Genomic DNA, 13,518 nt, shown 5'->3' on the forward strand with positions numbered 1-13,518 from the left:
TCTTTGCCGACGAAATTTCGTCGGGAGAAGTGTTCATGTGTTTTTTTTTTTGAAAAGTATAAAATTTTTAAATATAAAATTAGTTTCTTTACTTTTTATTTTGGCCAACTTCCTTAATTTAATATATGTAATTAAGTAATATCTTATTCTTTTTTAATTACTTTAATTAGTTGTAATATATATATATATATATATATGTATATGTATATGTATATGTGTGTGTGTGTGTACGTACGAAGTTTCCAATAATACATTCGTGTTCTATATGCATCTCCTTTTTTTAAAAAGCAATCGTACAATAGTCGTATTGTACATGTTTGTACGTATTTGTAATACTTTTTAAAAAATAAAAAAAAAAATTTAATCCTTTTTAATAAACATATAATTACTTTCTTTGCTTTTGTTTTTTGGCCCACTTCTTTAATTCAATACATGTAATTGAGTAACATCTTAGCCTTTTTGAATTACTCTAATTAGTAATTATTAATTAGTATTAAAAAAATTATAGAAAAAGTCCACAAAATAATTAAATTCTATTTACATAGTATAGCCGTGCGGCTGTACTGTTTTTCTTTTTGAAAAACAGTCCAGCCGGCAGGCTATACCCTCTGGGATTTTGAAAAAATAGTACAGCCGCACGGCTGTACTGTTTTGGGACACGTGGCGCCTAGTCACTGGAGGCTCTTTTTTTTTAAACAAAAAAAAGTACAGCCGCACGGCTATACTCTGTGTTTTTTAAAAAAAATGTGGACACGTGGCCCTAATCGTTGGGGGTCCTCCTTTTTATATTAAAAATAGTATAGCCGCACGGCTATACCCAGTTTTTTATTTTTTTATTTCAAAAGTAGACACGTGGCGCCTAAAAGTTGGGGGTCCTCCTTTTTATATTAAAAATAGTATAGCCGCACGGCTATACTCAGTTTTTAATTTTTTTTTTAATTTTTTTAATTTTTTTTTTAATTTAAATTTTTTTGAAAAGTTTGGCTACACCCTTTAAGTAGCATAGTATGTATTTCACTTTTTTAATTACTTTGATTAGTAATTAACTTAGTGAATATTAAAGGAGAAAAAGAAAAAAAGAAATTGAATTACTATTCATTAAGTAATATAATTCATGAAGTTAATTAAATATTTAATCATAATCAGTCATTACATAAATAATAATTAAAATATAATTGCTAATTCAACTAATTAAATCTCCAAATATATTATGTAGTTAATAAAAATAAAAGTTTAAAAAATTAATTAACCTAAACATCCTAAGTTTATATTTATTAATCCGGCAAATTTTGTGTTAGCCACAATTAGCAAGCCATAGCAAGCCATCATAGTGCTTTGTTTATAAACACTTTTATAGGAGTGTAGATTTTCAATGTGGGATTTTCACAAAGAGCACCTTAAAAGATAGGCCTATTCTTGCATCTATCGACTCTGATACTATTTGGCTTCTCATAGCTGATGTTTACTATTCTCTAATGAAAAAAGACATGCCCTCACCCCCAACATCAGACATACCTGAAATCTTACAAATTCCGCCCCATCCTCATCTCCGAAAGAGTACCTTTATGTGCAGTATGGAGGGCAGAGTTATGGTTTTGAGGTTGACTTCCATTCTTTGTAAATATTGGAACCAAATGAAAAAGATACCGCACAAATTTTGCCTTGCCTTGATAATGACCAGATGAGCTGGAAGGTTTACACCCCATGCCAATGGGCTGGTACAAACCAATACCTATAATTTTCCATGACGGGCTCTTGATGGTTGCTGCTTCCTTGATCTTCACTTTGTTTCCTGTCTTGGCACGTTTTGAGCAGTGCTTTCATGCTCCTTTCCCTTTTCATAGGAAACAGCAACCTCTGTACATTCGGCTATGGTACAGAGTTTGAACTCTGCCCCACTTCCATTTGTCTTCTAGCTATACCATACTGCCTCTTTCTTGATTCTTCTAACCTGTTACCTGATAGGATAGCCTTCTCCAATGAAACTTAAATATGGTATTTTGTTATTCAAAACTGGCATTTGCACCATTAGATGGTTTGAATAAAGTATTTGTCATGTCCTTATTGCCTTTGTTGATTTTCGGATCCTTCCTGTTTTGATGTTCGTTTCTTTTTGGATGGATTTGACCTGATGCCGAGACTCATATATAAAAACCTCATACACAAGATGGTATACATGACAAGGGCCAAGGGTCAGAAGGAGCCAACCTGTGCTTTTGTATGATAACGTTAGTCAGTTCCCCTTCCTGTTGGCTTCCCACAGAGTGAGTCTGAAATCACATGTTCTGCAGAGTTAGCCTGGAATGACGTCGAAATTCATGGCCGCCCTTATGTCTCCACCGAAAGAGAAGATAAAGCCAAATCATACATCAATTGAATTTGTACTTGCTTCCCATGACAACATCTCCCAATCTGTATGTATGTAAAACAAACACAGAAGATTTGAATGATGGTAACAATATAGTACAGAGAGATACAGATAGGGTGATATATATTCTGTATGTGGAGAGAGAGAGAGAGAGAGAGACTATATGTGTATTGTGGTTTTCACAGGTTTCTTGGCCTGCAAAAGCAAAATCCATTTGTAACCATGTGAACTCTGAAGGGAGAAACGAAGTATACAAGAAGGAAAAGGGTAGGGGGGTTAAGACCTAATTAACACTTACCATTTCTGAGATGGGAGCGAAGAAGAAAAAGAAGAAGAAATAAATGTGGTTTGATGGCTGGCTGCCCATATGATTGGGTGGCCTAACTTAGCTTACCCTGGTCTTAGTCTAGTACGTCAGTGAGGCAAGCCTTACAAGCAAACAACGTGATCCTAATAGGCAGTCCATTTGAGTGTGATTGTGTATCTCACGTCATTTTTTAATTTTTGAGTTTGAAAACTGCTTGTGAGCTGTGACTCTGAGTGAGTTCTGGTGCTCGTCATTCTCCTGTATCCAAAACTGGATTGACTTAAAACATAACAGAATAAAAATTTGGCTCAAATGACAACGAAGCCTAGCCCAGTGAAAAAGGACATGACTTACAGATCAATGGTTTCAAATTCGATGTGTGTGTGAGAACCCCCCCTCCCCGTGTAGCCACTGCCACTGAATTCGGCTTGCAAATATCCATTCAAGTAGGATGCAGAATAACAAAATTAGAAAAGAAAATTCTAAGCATTTCCATTATAAAATTAGAGTTACAGCCTTCAAAATAACAAAGCAATATTGTATCAAACTACTTGTCTTCTTGTAGTTGGATCTCCGAGTATCATTACGAAGGGACACGAGTCTCCACAATAGTACAGAACCCTAGTGAGCAGGTAAACTCTTCCTCATTACTTGGGAGCCTCAATTGCTATGTTCACCCACAATTTGAAATTCCTCAAGCATAAATGGTCTTCAAGTCCTGCTTCCAGGATAGAAATATTCGACACTGTTTTCCCTTACTTTGAATTGGAAATTAGACAGCTTGTTTCTTGATCTCTCCTTCCCACTGTTCAGGACTGTCAACTGCAACCAACAAGAACAATGAGGATCACAACTTTCGTAATCTCGTTCAACTGTATGGATATCAAACCATTAAGATGAGACTTTTGGGAAGTAATACTAGACAGGAAAAGTACACTTGCTACAAGCGTAATTGGCAGGTCACCAGCAGCAAGCCAGCAAGCAATACTAATGGAAATAGTTCAATTGCTAACACAGGATTGTGATCTAGTGGACTCGGCGGAGAAGATACGATGGGTAAAAGAGAAGAGAACAAGAAAATTCAGTAAAAGGACCATGACACAAAGCAACTATCATATGTATGAGCATAACACTTAAAAAAACAAAACTAAATATCAACCAGAGGATCAGCAGAGCATTTGCATATGTTAAAAGTTTTAAGTAGCAGATTATTCATTTCCATAACAACCAAGACTCAAAAAGTAAGTAACCACAAATGACGAGAGGGGACCATACATGAATGATTTGACAGACATACTTTCTAGTTTCTAGCAATCTATCTTGGTGAAGAGATGCATCAAATGAAAAAAACATGGGTGAAAACCAGTGAACTCACTATAGGGACTGTTCAAATGAAAGGAAATAGACTCTTGCTTTTTCCATATTAGAGAAGCTATTTACAGAAAATTCAATCTGGTGAAGTGACAAAATGTGTTCCAGCAAATACCTGCCCATGCACATCTGATGCCAAACCAGTGGCTAGTGGTTCTGCTCGTATCAGAATGTCTGCTAGATACTCCATCTGTAAAATAAGGGAGGGCCTCACCGTGTCTGAATATATATCGTCATGATTGAGCATGACTAAGGAACAACCCTGCAATAAGAAAAGGTACACGAGATGAATAACTGAAGAAAAAGGAGTGTGGTATGAAAACCGGAGAAAATGACTGACAGTTGCCACTGATGTCTTACAAATTCTGATACTAAAGTGTGGCAGTAATGAAGAAAGTCTAAAACAAGATTTGTAGATCCCTTAGCAGCCACCTCCATCAGAGAGATATCATCAATCATAACAGTGACACAGTGCTTGTTCTCTTGAGGTAAGGCACTTATAGTCTTTTGGATTTTCCCATACAAAGCAACAAGTCCACCATCACTGTTTTTTCCTTCTTCACCATCTGAAGATGAAAAAACGGAGGATTTCTTGTAAGAAACTAAATTACAAAACCAGCAAAACTAACAATTCTTACATTTTTCTTTGAAAAGAAAAAAAAATGATTTAACGAACTGGAACTACGGTTTATAACTTAATATCAATCCTGCACTGATTCCTACATTGTTACAAATTCAATTGCATACTGAGCAAGTATCTAGCTTTTCTACTTTGATAGCCAATACTAGCAAGTCTTATACCTGATTTTCTCACCTGGGCAATCCACAAGCATGTCAAATAAAAAGAATCTGTTATTGTCCCTTTGCACAACTAAGTTGCAACCCTGTTTCAAAAACACATCCAAATATCAGATATTTTCATTTATGCTTATCTGAACATTTCATCTGGTAAACATGAAACCACGAGAACTAATAATAATTCATAACAAAAATGAAATGTAAATTAACACGGATATTAGCAGCTACAGCAAAAATTATGGAAATCACTTAAAAAAGACTAATTCTTTGTGAAGAGAGAGGCAGTACCAGTCTTCGAAGGATCCGATCGTAGTGAGAGAAGGGGTGAGCGAAGGCAACAAAAACGACGACGTTGGAGGAGTGAGGAGGCTGAGAAAGAGAGCGCTTGAGAATGTGGTGCAGGACGAAAGCGGCACTGGTCTCGACGCAGTCTTCGAGGAGAACAACGCGACCACTGAGATGGAGAGACCCAAGAGCTTCGTCCAATAAGGTTCCTTGCTCCATTTTCCTCTTCTTCTTCTTCTTTCAAGCTAAAATACACTGAGCTTTAGGGTTTAGGGTTTGTGAATTTGTGATTTCAACGGTTTCTTTAATTTGATTTAAACGGTTTTTGGCTTCTCAAACAGCGACGTTATTTCACCCGCGTCTATACATAAATAAATAATGCGGTTGGGCCGACCGAGTAAAATCTCTATTTTGCTGAGGTGGCAATTTTTGACTGTTCGACCCACTATACAGTCCTCCCTAAACGCTTTCTAGGAGATAATTTATGGAGCATTATCGTGAAAGCAAACCAAAGGCAAGTTAATCAAATAAACTTGGAGAGTTTTTTTAATTCAATCTTGACATGAGATAAAATAACTAAGATGAATCAATTCAGAAACAGCATACCACAAATAAATGTTTGTGGGAAAATGGACAGGATACCGCAATACTCTCATATCAAATCTGCATATAAATCAATAGTGGAGTCCGATTGGTTTCCTCTAATTTTTCTTTAATACTTTTTAAGGGTTTTTATCACAAATGGTTCATGAGGTTTGCTAAATTATCATATTTGGTCCTTTATATATATTTTTATCCTTTATATTACACCTCACACATCAAATTAATATCACACTGTAAAATTCTATTAAATTTTCTGTTAAATTGATGACATATAGTGTCCACATATCCAATGATTTTATTTTTATTTTTAAGGAGTAGGAGGGGTTTGTTACGAGCTGTGAGGAGAGTAGGTTCGCATAGAGACTTTAATTTTTTTTTTCTTCTTCAATTTCTATTTAATTTGAATTTTAAAGTTTATTATAGCTAAATTACTAAATGCCCATGTTACGTCAGCACATTTAACAGTTTTATGGACGAAAATGAACCAAAGTGCTAAAGTGAGAAACCATCCGTCCAGGGGTAAAACAGTAATTAAGCCTCTTTTTTTGTTTTGTTTTGTTTTTAAATAATTCCAGTCGCTTCTCCTACTTCTTCTTCTTCTTATCTCTCTCCTTTTCCCGACTGCCTTCTTCTCCTCTATCTTCTTATTTTCCTCTCTGCATCTCATTCTCTGTCTCAGATCTGGAATATCTCGACGCCTCGCCGCCGCACCTCGCCGCCTCATCTTCTTCTCCTCTCTGTCAGTGTCTCGCCGAACACCGAACCAAACCACACTGAGAAATCGGCGCCCCGACCACATCGGTTTCAAGAGCTTCGGTCCGGCGTGAGGTCCCAGAAATTGACAAACCGTGGCCTTGGGTTCGACGCTTGGTGGAGGCTCAACACCGAACCAAACCAGAGCGAGCCCAGGCCTAGTTCAAATGGCAGGTCCTTACTGGGTTTCAAAACACTTTGTCACTAATTTATTGTAATAAATCTCTCTGTGTGACTGAGATTGCACTAGACACATTAATTTTAGTACTTTTTGGTAATTAATTGCATGCAGATGCAGTCTTCAAATTCCAGGAGAGATTTGGATGCTAGGGTTTAGGGCGTGACTCGAGAGAGTTTACCTGATGACGTCATCTGAAATAAAATCTGGGGCATTGGTTTCATTGCAAGACCTACATCCATCTTCCTCTTATTTCAAGCAAGGGGCTTCGTTGAGAGTAACTGGAAAGTAAGATTTGTGCCCTTTCAATGCTTTAGTGGTTTCATTCAATTGCATTATATAAAATATCCAGTGTTTCTTCTTCTACTTACTTTTCAGTTACGAATATCCTCCCTGAATCAATTCTTACATTTTCATAGTTTTTAACTTGGAAGGTTCTCTTAACTATATTTGTAGATTGGCTGAGTAGGGTACAAGTAGTTTATAGTTTAGGCTGGCTTTGTTGGTCTTGGTGACAGTGTTGGTATCATAAACTGATGGAGTTGAGTTGTATAAAGAAAGATGAACTAGAGGTGGAATTGCTGATACAGACATTGGATATGTGATAATTTCAGCATTTCGTTTCGGGTTCTGTCACAGTATTTCTTGAAACGATTCTAGTCTAGTTTTGGTTCGTTGAGAATATCATGATCATGGTATAATAGTGTCGGAGTGGATGCAGAACTGGCCAAAAAGATCTTCTGGAGGCAAATGTGGCATCTCCAGTTGGTAGCATTGAGGCACATTGGTAGCATGATGTGGATGGAGTGAGTGTAATGCTTGGAAAATAATTGGGAATAGGTCAAGTGATTCAAATAATTGTGGATTGTCTTACACAAGAGGGCTGGATGATTGCTTCGCTTCATTGAATTTAATTGCATTTCTCATATTTATTCCCCAATATCATTAAGAAGCTTAGTCATTAGTATCTCTTGTTTTTTTTTTTTTTTTTCTTCAGGTTACAAGAGTATTCTGTAGAGACAGCCATTGCCACAATTATTGATGGAAGTGACAGCTTAAAAATCAACACCCAACACCTCAGGGAGCTTAGCTTTCGAGTCGGATCTATCTACCAGTTCATCGGCGAGCTGCTTATTCAACCTGATAATGAGGTAAGTGAGTGGCAAATTACATCCACCTGATGATTTTCAGTGCTGGGCTTCATCCCAACACATGAATGTTATGTTAATTATGTTAGAGCAATAAGCTCAATTGTTCTTGCTTTTTTTTTTTCAGGCAGTCTTGCAGGCACGTGTGGGTAGGAATGTTGATGGCATTGATCTCAATCTCTATTATCAGTCTCTCCAATTGTTGAGGCAATTTCAGGCTCATCATTTGAAGAACCCAGTAACTTAAAATATTGTAACTTTAGAGTCAATTTAAAGACCAAATTACCCTCAGCAGCCAACCCATCAAACAGTGCAAATTGAAATCGTAATGGCAAAAAGGTCAAAGCAAATGGCCCAATGATCACTTCATAATTGAACCCAAACGAATATATTTAGTCGGGCCCTCAGATTTTTCATGGATTTGACCTTCCGACGAAAAGCTTATGAGATTTTTTTAAATATTCTTTTATTTGATAATTGTCATTTACGAATTTGTGATCTCTATTTTGTTAAGAGGAAATCAAATATCTAATCGTTGGCTAAAAAGTCCAAAATCGGAATTTGTAAGGGTTTATGGTTCAAATAATTATGAATAATTACTCTTATATTAGACGAATTTAATTCTTCCTCTCTCAATATCGTTTGTAAATGTAACAACAAAAGTGATGATGAAAAAAGTAGGTAATACTTGGGCTCACCGCCGACCTAAATAGTCACACTGTCATATTGGTCCAACCAATTCCAACGGACACGTAGCCCAAGATTCTATCATTTTATTCATAGCCCAATATTCGAATAATAAGACAACGATAATTTTACCCTCTTTTTTTTGGGGGTGGGGGGGTGTTTAGTCAAACTTCAAATTACGATTTATTTGAATTTAAAACTTGGAAAAACGCGGTTAGACAAAACTTGCTCTTACTAAGCACTCATATCATGGACCGCTAAAGTCATGCCGAAAAGGATGTTTCTGAAATTGACAATTAATCTAATTCCCATTGCATCCTTACAATTTAATTTATAAATCAACATGAATTTTGATATAAATATAATATAATTGGTTTGATGTACCAAAATCCTAATTAAAAAAATATGCTTACCATCCGTAATTAGCTGTCATTAGTTTTTCTAGCTAATTTTATTTATTTATTTGGCCAGCACTATTTCTAGCTTATTAGACGTGATTACCATCCATATAATTCATTAGTGATAATTCAAAAATAAAATAATTATTTCTAGTTGTGTTTGCCTTCTTTTTTTCTTTAAATAATTTTCCTAGTTGGAATCAACTTTGGAGTTAAGTGACTGGAGTCAAAGTGAAAAAATGGAAAACTTTTTAGACTCTGTCGGAAGACATGCAATTTTCCAAAGACAAAAGGGTACCTTTGCAAAAAGGGTTCATGAAAAGTTATATAGTGGAATGAATAGCGTCTCTGTGAAATTTTAACCAACTCTGCCTCTCAAGTAATATTTGAGGTAAAGAGATAGAAGAACAAGCCATGAGTTGGTTCCTGTGTTCTGGCAAATCAAGCAAAAATGCAAAGAAGAAGAAGCAGAAGAATAAGCCAGAAGATCAGATCCCATCAATTTCAGGTATCTCCATGAACATTTGCCGGACATATTTTGGAACACTTCCAAACTCTCAATCTAGAGTTTTTATCATTGACACGTTTAAAGAGTTAACCTTTATGAGTCAATTGAATGCATTGTTTACCACATCGATTTACTTTAGATGAATGCAGGAATGCCGTCTTTATAATAGCTTGAATCTTAAATATGTGCGATCCTTTTTTATTGTCATTTTTTGGATGCGGTTGTTATCACCCTTATTGGGTATATGCATTTGTTGGTATAAGCTAATGTGGGTTTGTTGTCAATTGGTTTTTGGAATTTTAAGTTTGATTTGCTTTGGTTGTGGTTTCTCCCCGTTTGAATAGAGCCCTGTGCCATAGTACTTGGGTAATGAATTATTTTCACTGTCAAGTTCTGTTCTTTACTGCACAGGCGCTCTACTGCTAGGGACCCTTTCGTTTAATAAAATGAATTTAATAAAGAGTGTGTGTGTTTGAGAGAGAGAGAGAGAGAGAGAGAGAGAGAGAGAGAGAGAGAGAGAGATTATGATAAATTATTGCTTTAGTTGCTCTTAGTTTCATTTCCTTGAAACCCACTTATTTGGATTATGGAAAATTTAATTTTACACTGGTTATGAGTTCCAATCTACTCTACTTCTTCATGAGTTTTGATTGATAGGCATGCATTGCTTTAGAACAAGTTTCTGTGGTTGTTTGCTATTTTGAGTTGAATGCTGTTGATGGAAGTACGTGGATAATGTTTATGATGATGAATTGCCCGTTTTGTATCATTGGAAATATCTAAGCTTAAATTCTTGCTGCTACATGTTTTGTCTTTTGTGAATCTCGTTCTCTTTCAAAACTCTCAATGATGTTCGTATGACTTTTTTGGATTATAATGTAATCCCTGTTTCTTTTGGATTTTATTGCACAGTATACTGTTTTTGTATTGTCTTATTTACTTTTTCCTTTTGTTCTTTCACGTAGAACAACTGAAGGCAAATTCAGCACTGTCTGTAAAGGACTCTAAGGATGGAGGGTCTGATCACATTGCAGCACATACATTTACATTTCGTGAATTGGCAGCTGCAACAAAGAATTTTAGAGCAGATTGTATTTTGGGAGAAGGAGGTTTCGGTCAAGTATATAAAGGGCGCTTGGAGAGTACTAATAAGGTTCTTTACAAGCTTTGACCATCAACTGTATGAAAAGTTATAGTACCTTTTTTTCCTTTTAAAAACTTTTTTATGCCTCTCATTTCCCATGTCCAATTGGTGGTTTAACAATCTCACCTGAATTTTAAGATTTCTCGCTGGCATTGTAAATTTTTGTTTTAAAATTAAAATGAATTACATTTTTGGGGTTCAGTATATATCTGTATTTAGATCCTTTTCTAAAATATCTATTCAATATATATGCTGTATCTTCCATATTAAGTTTGTTGCGTGCTTTGAGTAAGTAGAATGTGGCAAAAGATAACTGAATTTAAAGTCATATTTTTTTGGTAAAAAACTATGGTCTTATGTAAAACTGAAAAGGTTAAGTGTTTGTGGCAAGCCTAAATCTGGACGTTCTCCAATTTAAGAGGCTCCAGTTCGCTTTCAGTCAGTGCAGATAACATGGATATACACATTAATAATCTTTGTTTAGTTAGTGCAATATGTTGGTGGGTTGGTTTTGTTTGCTGTGGGATTCTATCTACTTTCATTGAGATTTTTACCGTGAGTCTTAAAAGTCCTTTTGTTGTTGTTTCTTTGTGTTATGATATCTTTTTCTTTATATGCTAAGCTTTTGGTAAGAGCTGAACCTTGTTCCCTTTTGTGTAGGTAGTGGCCATAAAGCAACTTGATTCCAATGGGCTTCAAGGGAACAGGGAATTCCTTGTTGAAGTATTAATGTTAAGCCTACTTCACCATCCCAATCTTGTTAACTTAATAGGCTATTGTGCTGATGGTGATCAAAGGCTTTTGGTATACGAGTACATGCCATTGGGATCTTTGGAAGATCATCTACATGGTATATACAGCAGTAACAGCACTAGATTCAATTATTTCTTTGCCCAAAGTTCATTATTTTTGTCTTGAGGTCTCTCTCTTTGTACTTGGTGATAAATTGATGTACACATACAATAATTGGGTCTTGCAATAGTAAAGATTCAAAGCTATAGAAATCAGTAGGATTTGACAATTATAGAACTATTTAAATTAACTGTATGAAAAATAGGAAAAAAAAAATTACTGTATAAGATAATTCTGGAAATGATCCAAAGTCATTTAATCATGCTCTTCTTAAGGTATAGAAATCTTGCAAGCTAACCAGCTAGCCATGTTGTGGAATATTAAATGTGTCAGCGGACTCAGAGTATGGGGCTTGAGCACCATTTTTATTTGTCTTCTATTTGGTATCAGTAATGTTGTTAATCACCTTCTTGATCTCACATGCTGATATATGCCAGATCTACCACCAGACAGAAAACAACTTGACTGGAATACAAGAATGAAAATAGCTGCTGGTGCTGCAAAGGGCTTGGAGTATTTGCACGACAAAGCTAACCCCCCTGTTATTTATCGTGATCTTAAATGCTCAAACATTTTACTTGGTGAAGGCTACCATCCTAAGCTATCTGATTTTGGCTTGGCAAAGTTAGGTCCTGTAGGAGACAACACTCATGTTTCCACTAGGGTGATGGGAACCTATGGATATTGTGCGCCTGAATATGCAATGACTGGTCAGCTCACATTGAAATCAGATGTATACAGCTTTGGGGTTGTTCTTTTGGAAATCATTACCGGAAGAAAGGCAATTGACAATTCGAGGGCTGCTGGGGAACACAATTTGGTTGCATGGGTAAGAGAGTTATGCCTTCTGCTCCGCTTTAATATTTTTGTTTCTAAAATCATTTTCAGGAGTAAAGTTTTGTTTCTTCTTTATATATGCTTTCAATGTATTCTGTCAGTATTCTGTCACCTTCTTAGATTATCAGTATTCTGTCATGTTCTTATATTGGAGACCCTGCTAATTATATACCTACTTTCTGTTTTGGTAACAGGTTGAGTTTCGAATGTTATGCAACTGTGCTATGAGTTTTGATTTTCTCTATTTGAAATATGGTATATGCAATATTGACCTACTAGACGGTGTGTACTAAAACTAATCTATTGGCAACACTCAAACGAATTTCCTTATGAGTTTCCCTAACAAGTAACAGCTGTACTATTTTACGGGTGAAAGCAACAATGGGAAGAACAAGCTCTTTCTTGCTAAATGGCAGTCTTGCGAATTTCTGCTCATTCACTCTTTGTTGCAGGCCCGCCCCTTGTTTAAGGATCGGAGGAAATTTTGGCAGATTGCTGATCCACTGCTCCAAGGTCAGTATCCGGTGAGGGGAATGTATCAAGCTCTTGCCGTTGCTGCAATGTGTGTCCAGGAGCAGCCTAATATGCGACCTCTCATAGCTGATGTTGTCACAGCCCTTACTTACCTTGCTTCCCAAAAATATGATCCTGAAACGCGGTCAGTACAGAGCTCTCGCACAAGCTCATCCACTCCTAGACCTAGAAGGGAACTGTGAAGTTCATAAGGGAAGACTTATTTGATACAGTTCCGAGATAGGAAGGTTGTGATGAGAACCTAGCTGTGGCCCTGCTTGAGGCTTTTTTATTTACTTCCAAATTGGGGTTTTATTTGTGATTCAGAAGTCAATTGGTTGGAGCTTAGTGGTATGCTTTGTTGGCTGTACATGAAATGGTGCCTGCTTATCGAATTTTGCTCACTCCGGTAGCAGGTGCTGTGGTGGCGCCCCCTTCCTGTTTTTCTTTCCTCCACCCTTTTCCTTCTGTCACCTTATACAAGATTCTTTTTATGTACAATTGAGCAATGGGGTTTTGTATCTATATAGAAACTGGTATCCCATAGTCAGAGAAATTTATCCAAATTATTTTATAGGAATTTTACTGATTTGGTGAATGAATCGCCTCGTCCTTTAGGCTCACAAATCACCCATCTTAGAGCTTTTTTTTGGTCATAACATTCATCTTAAAGCTTGAGTTGCAAAGTCTTTAGAAAATTGTGTGGTATGTGCCTAACTGCTCACTGTACCATTGTTTTATGCCAATTTTACCCCTGCTCAAAATTAG

General features: G+C 36.3%; 3 protein-coding genes across 5 annotated transcripts; 2 read left to right on the plus strand and 1 right to left on the minus strand.

The window, feature by feature from the left end:
- Positions 1 to 3,142: 3,142 nt before the first annotated feature.
- LOC117618681 (elongator complex protein 6) lies at positions 3,143 to 5,459 on the minus strand. The gene is made up of 5 exons (XM_034348360.1): positions 5,133 to 5,459; positions 4,861 to 4,930; positions 4,407 to 4,612; positions 4,162 to 4,308; positions 3,143 to 3,497 (listed from the first exon to the last, which is right to left on the minus strand). The coding sequence occupies exons 1-5, from the start codon at positions 5,346 to 5,348 to the stop codon at positions 3,387 to 3,389; spliced, it is 750 nt and encodes a 249-aa protein (XP_034204251.1). The 5' UTR covers positions 5,349 to 5,459; the 3' UTR covers positions 3,143 to 3,386.
- Positions 5,460 to 6,337: 878 nt separating this feature from the next.
- LOC117618682 (CST complex subunit TEN1-like) lies at positions 6,338 to 8,272 on the plus strand. 2 transcript variants are annotated; one of them, XM_034348361.1, is made up of 4 exons: positions 6,338 to 6,659; positions 6,778 to 6,951; positions 7,661 to 7,814; positions 7,939 to 8,272. In XM_034348361.1, the coding sequence occupies exons 2-4, from the start codon at positions 6,848 to 6,850 to the stop codon at positions 8,056 to 8,058; spliced, it is 378 nt and encodes a 125-aa protein (XP_034204252.1). In that variant the 5' UTR covers positions 6,338 to 6,659; positions 6,778 to 6,847; the 3' UTR covers positions 8,059 to 8,272. The 2 variants fall into 2 exon arrangements, with proteins under 2 accessions (XP_034204252.1, XP_034204253.1); XM_034348362.1 differs by having other exon boundaries at positions 6,784 to 6,951.
- A 980-nt stretch (positions 8,273 to 9,252) lies between these two features.
- On the plus strand, positions 9,253 to 13,348 carry LOC117618680 (probable serine/threonine-protein kinase PBL7). Of its 2 annotated transcripts, none has more exons than XM_034348358.1 (5): positions 9,253 to 9,404; positions 10,370 to 10,557; positions 11,209 to 11,398; positions 11,838 to 12,229; positions 12,690 to 13,348. In XM_034348358.1, exons 1-5 carry the CDS (start codon positions 9,311 to 9,313, stop codon positions 12,951 to 12,953), a joined length of 1,128 nt encoding a protein of 375 aa, XP_034204249.1. In that variant the 5' UTR covers positions 9,253 to 9,310; the 3' UTR covers positions 12,954 to 13,348. The 2 variants fall into 2 exon arrangements, with proteins under 2 accessions (XP_034204249.1, XP_034204250.1); XM_034348359.1 differs by having other exon boundaries at positions 12,432 to 12,806.
- The last annotated feature ends 170 nt before the right edge of the window (positions 13,349 to 13,518 follow it).

This window comes from Prunus dulcis, chromosome 2, assembly GCF_902201215.1.
Source record: "Prunus dulcis chromosome 2, ALMONDv2, whole genome shotgun sequence".
Lineage (NCBI taxonomy): Eukaryota > Viridiplantae > Streptophyta > Magnoliopsida > Rosales > Rosaceae > Prunus > Prunus dulcis.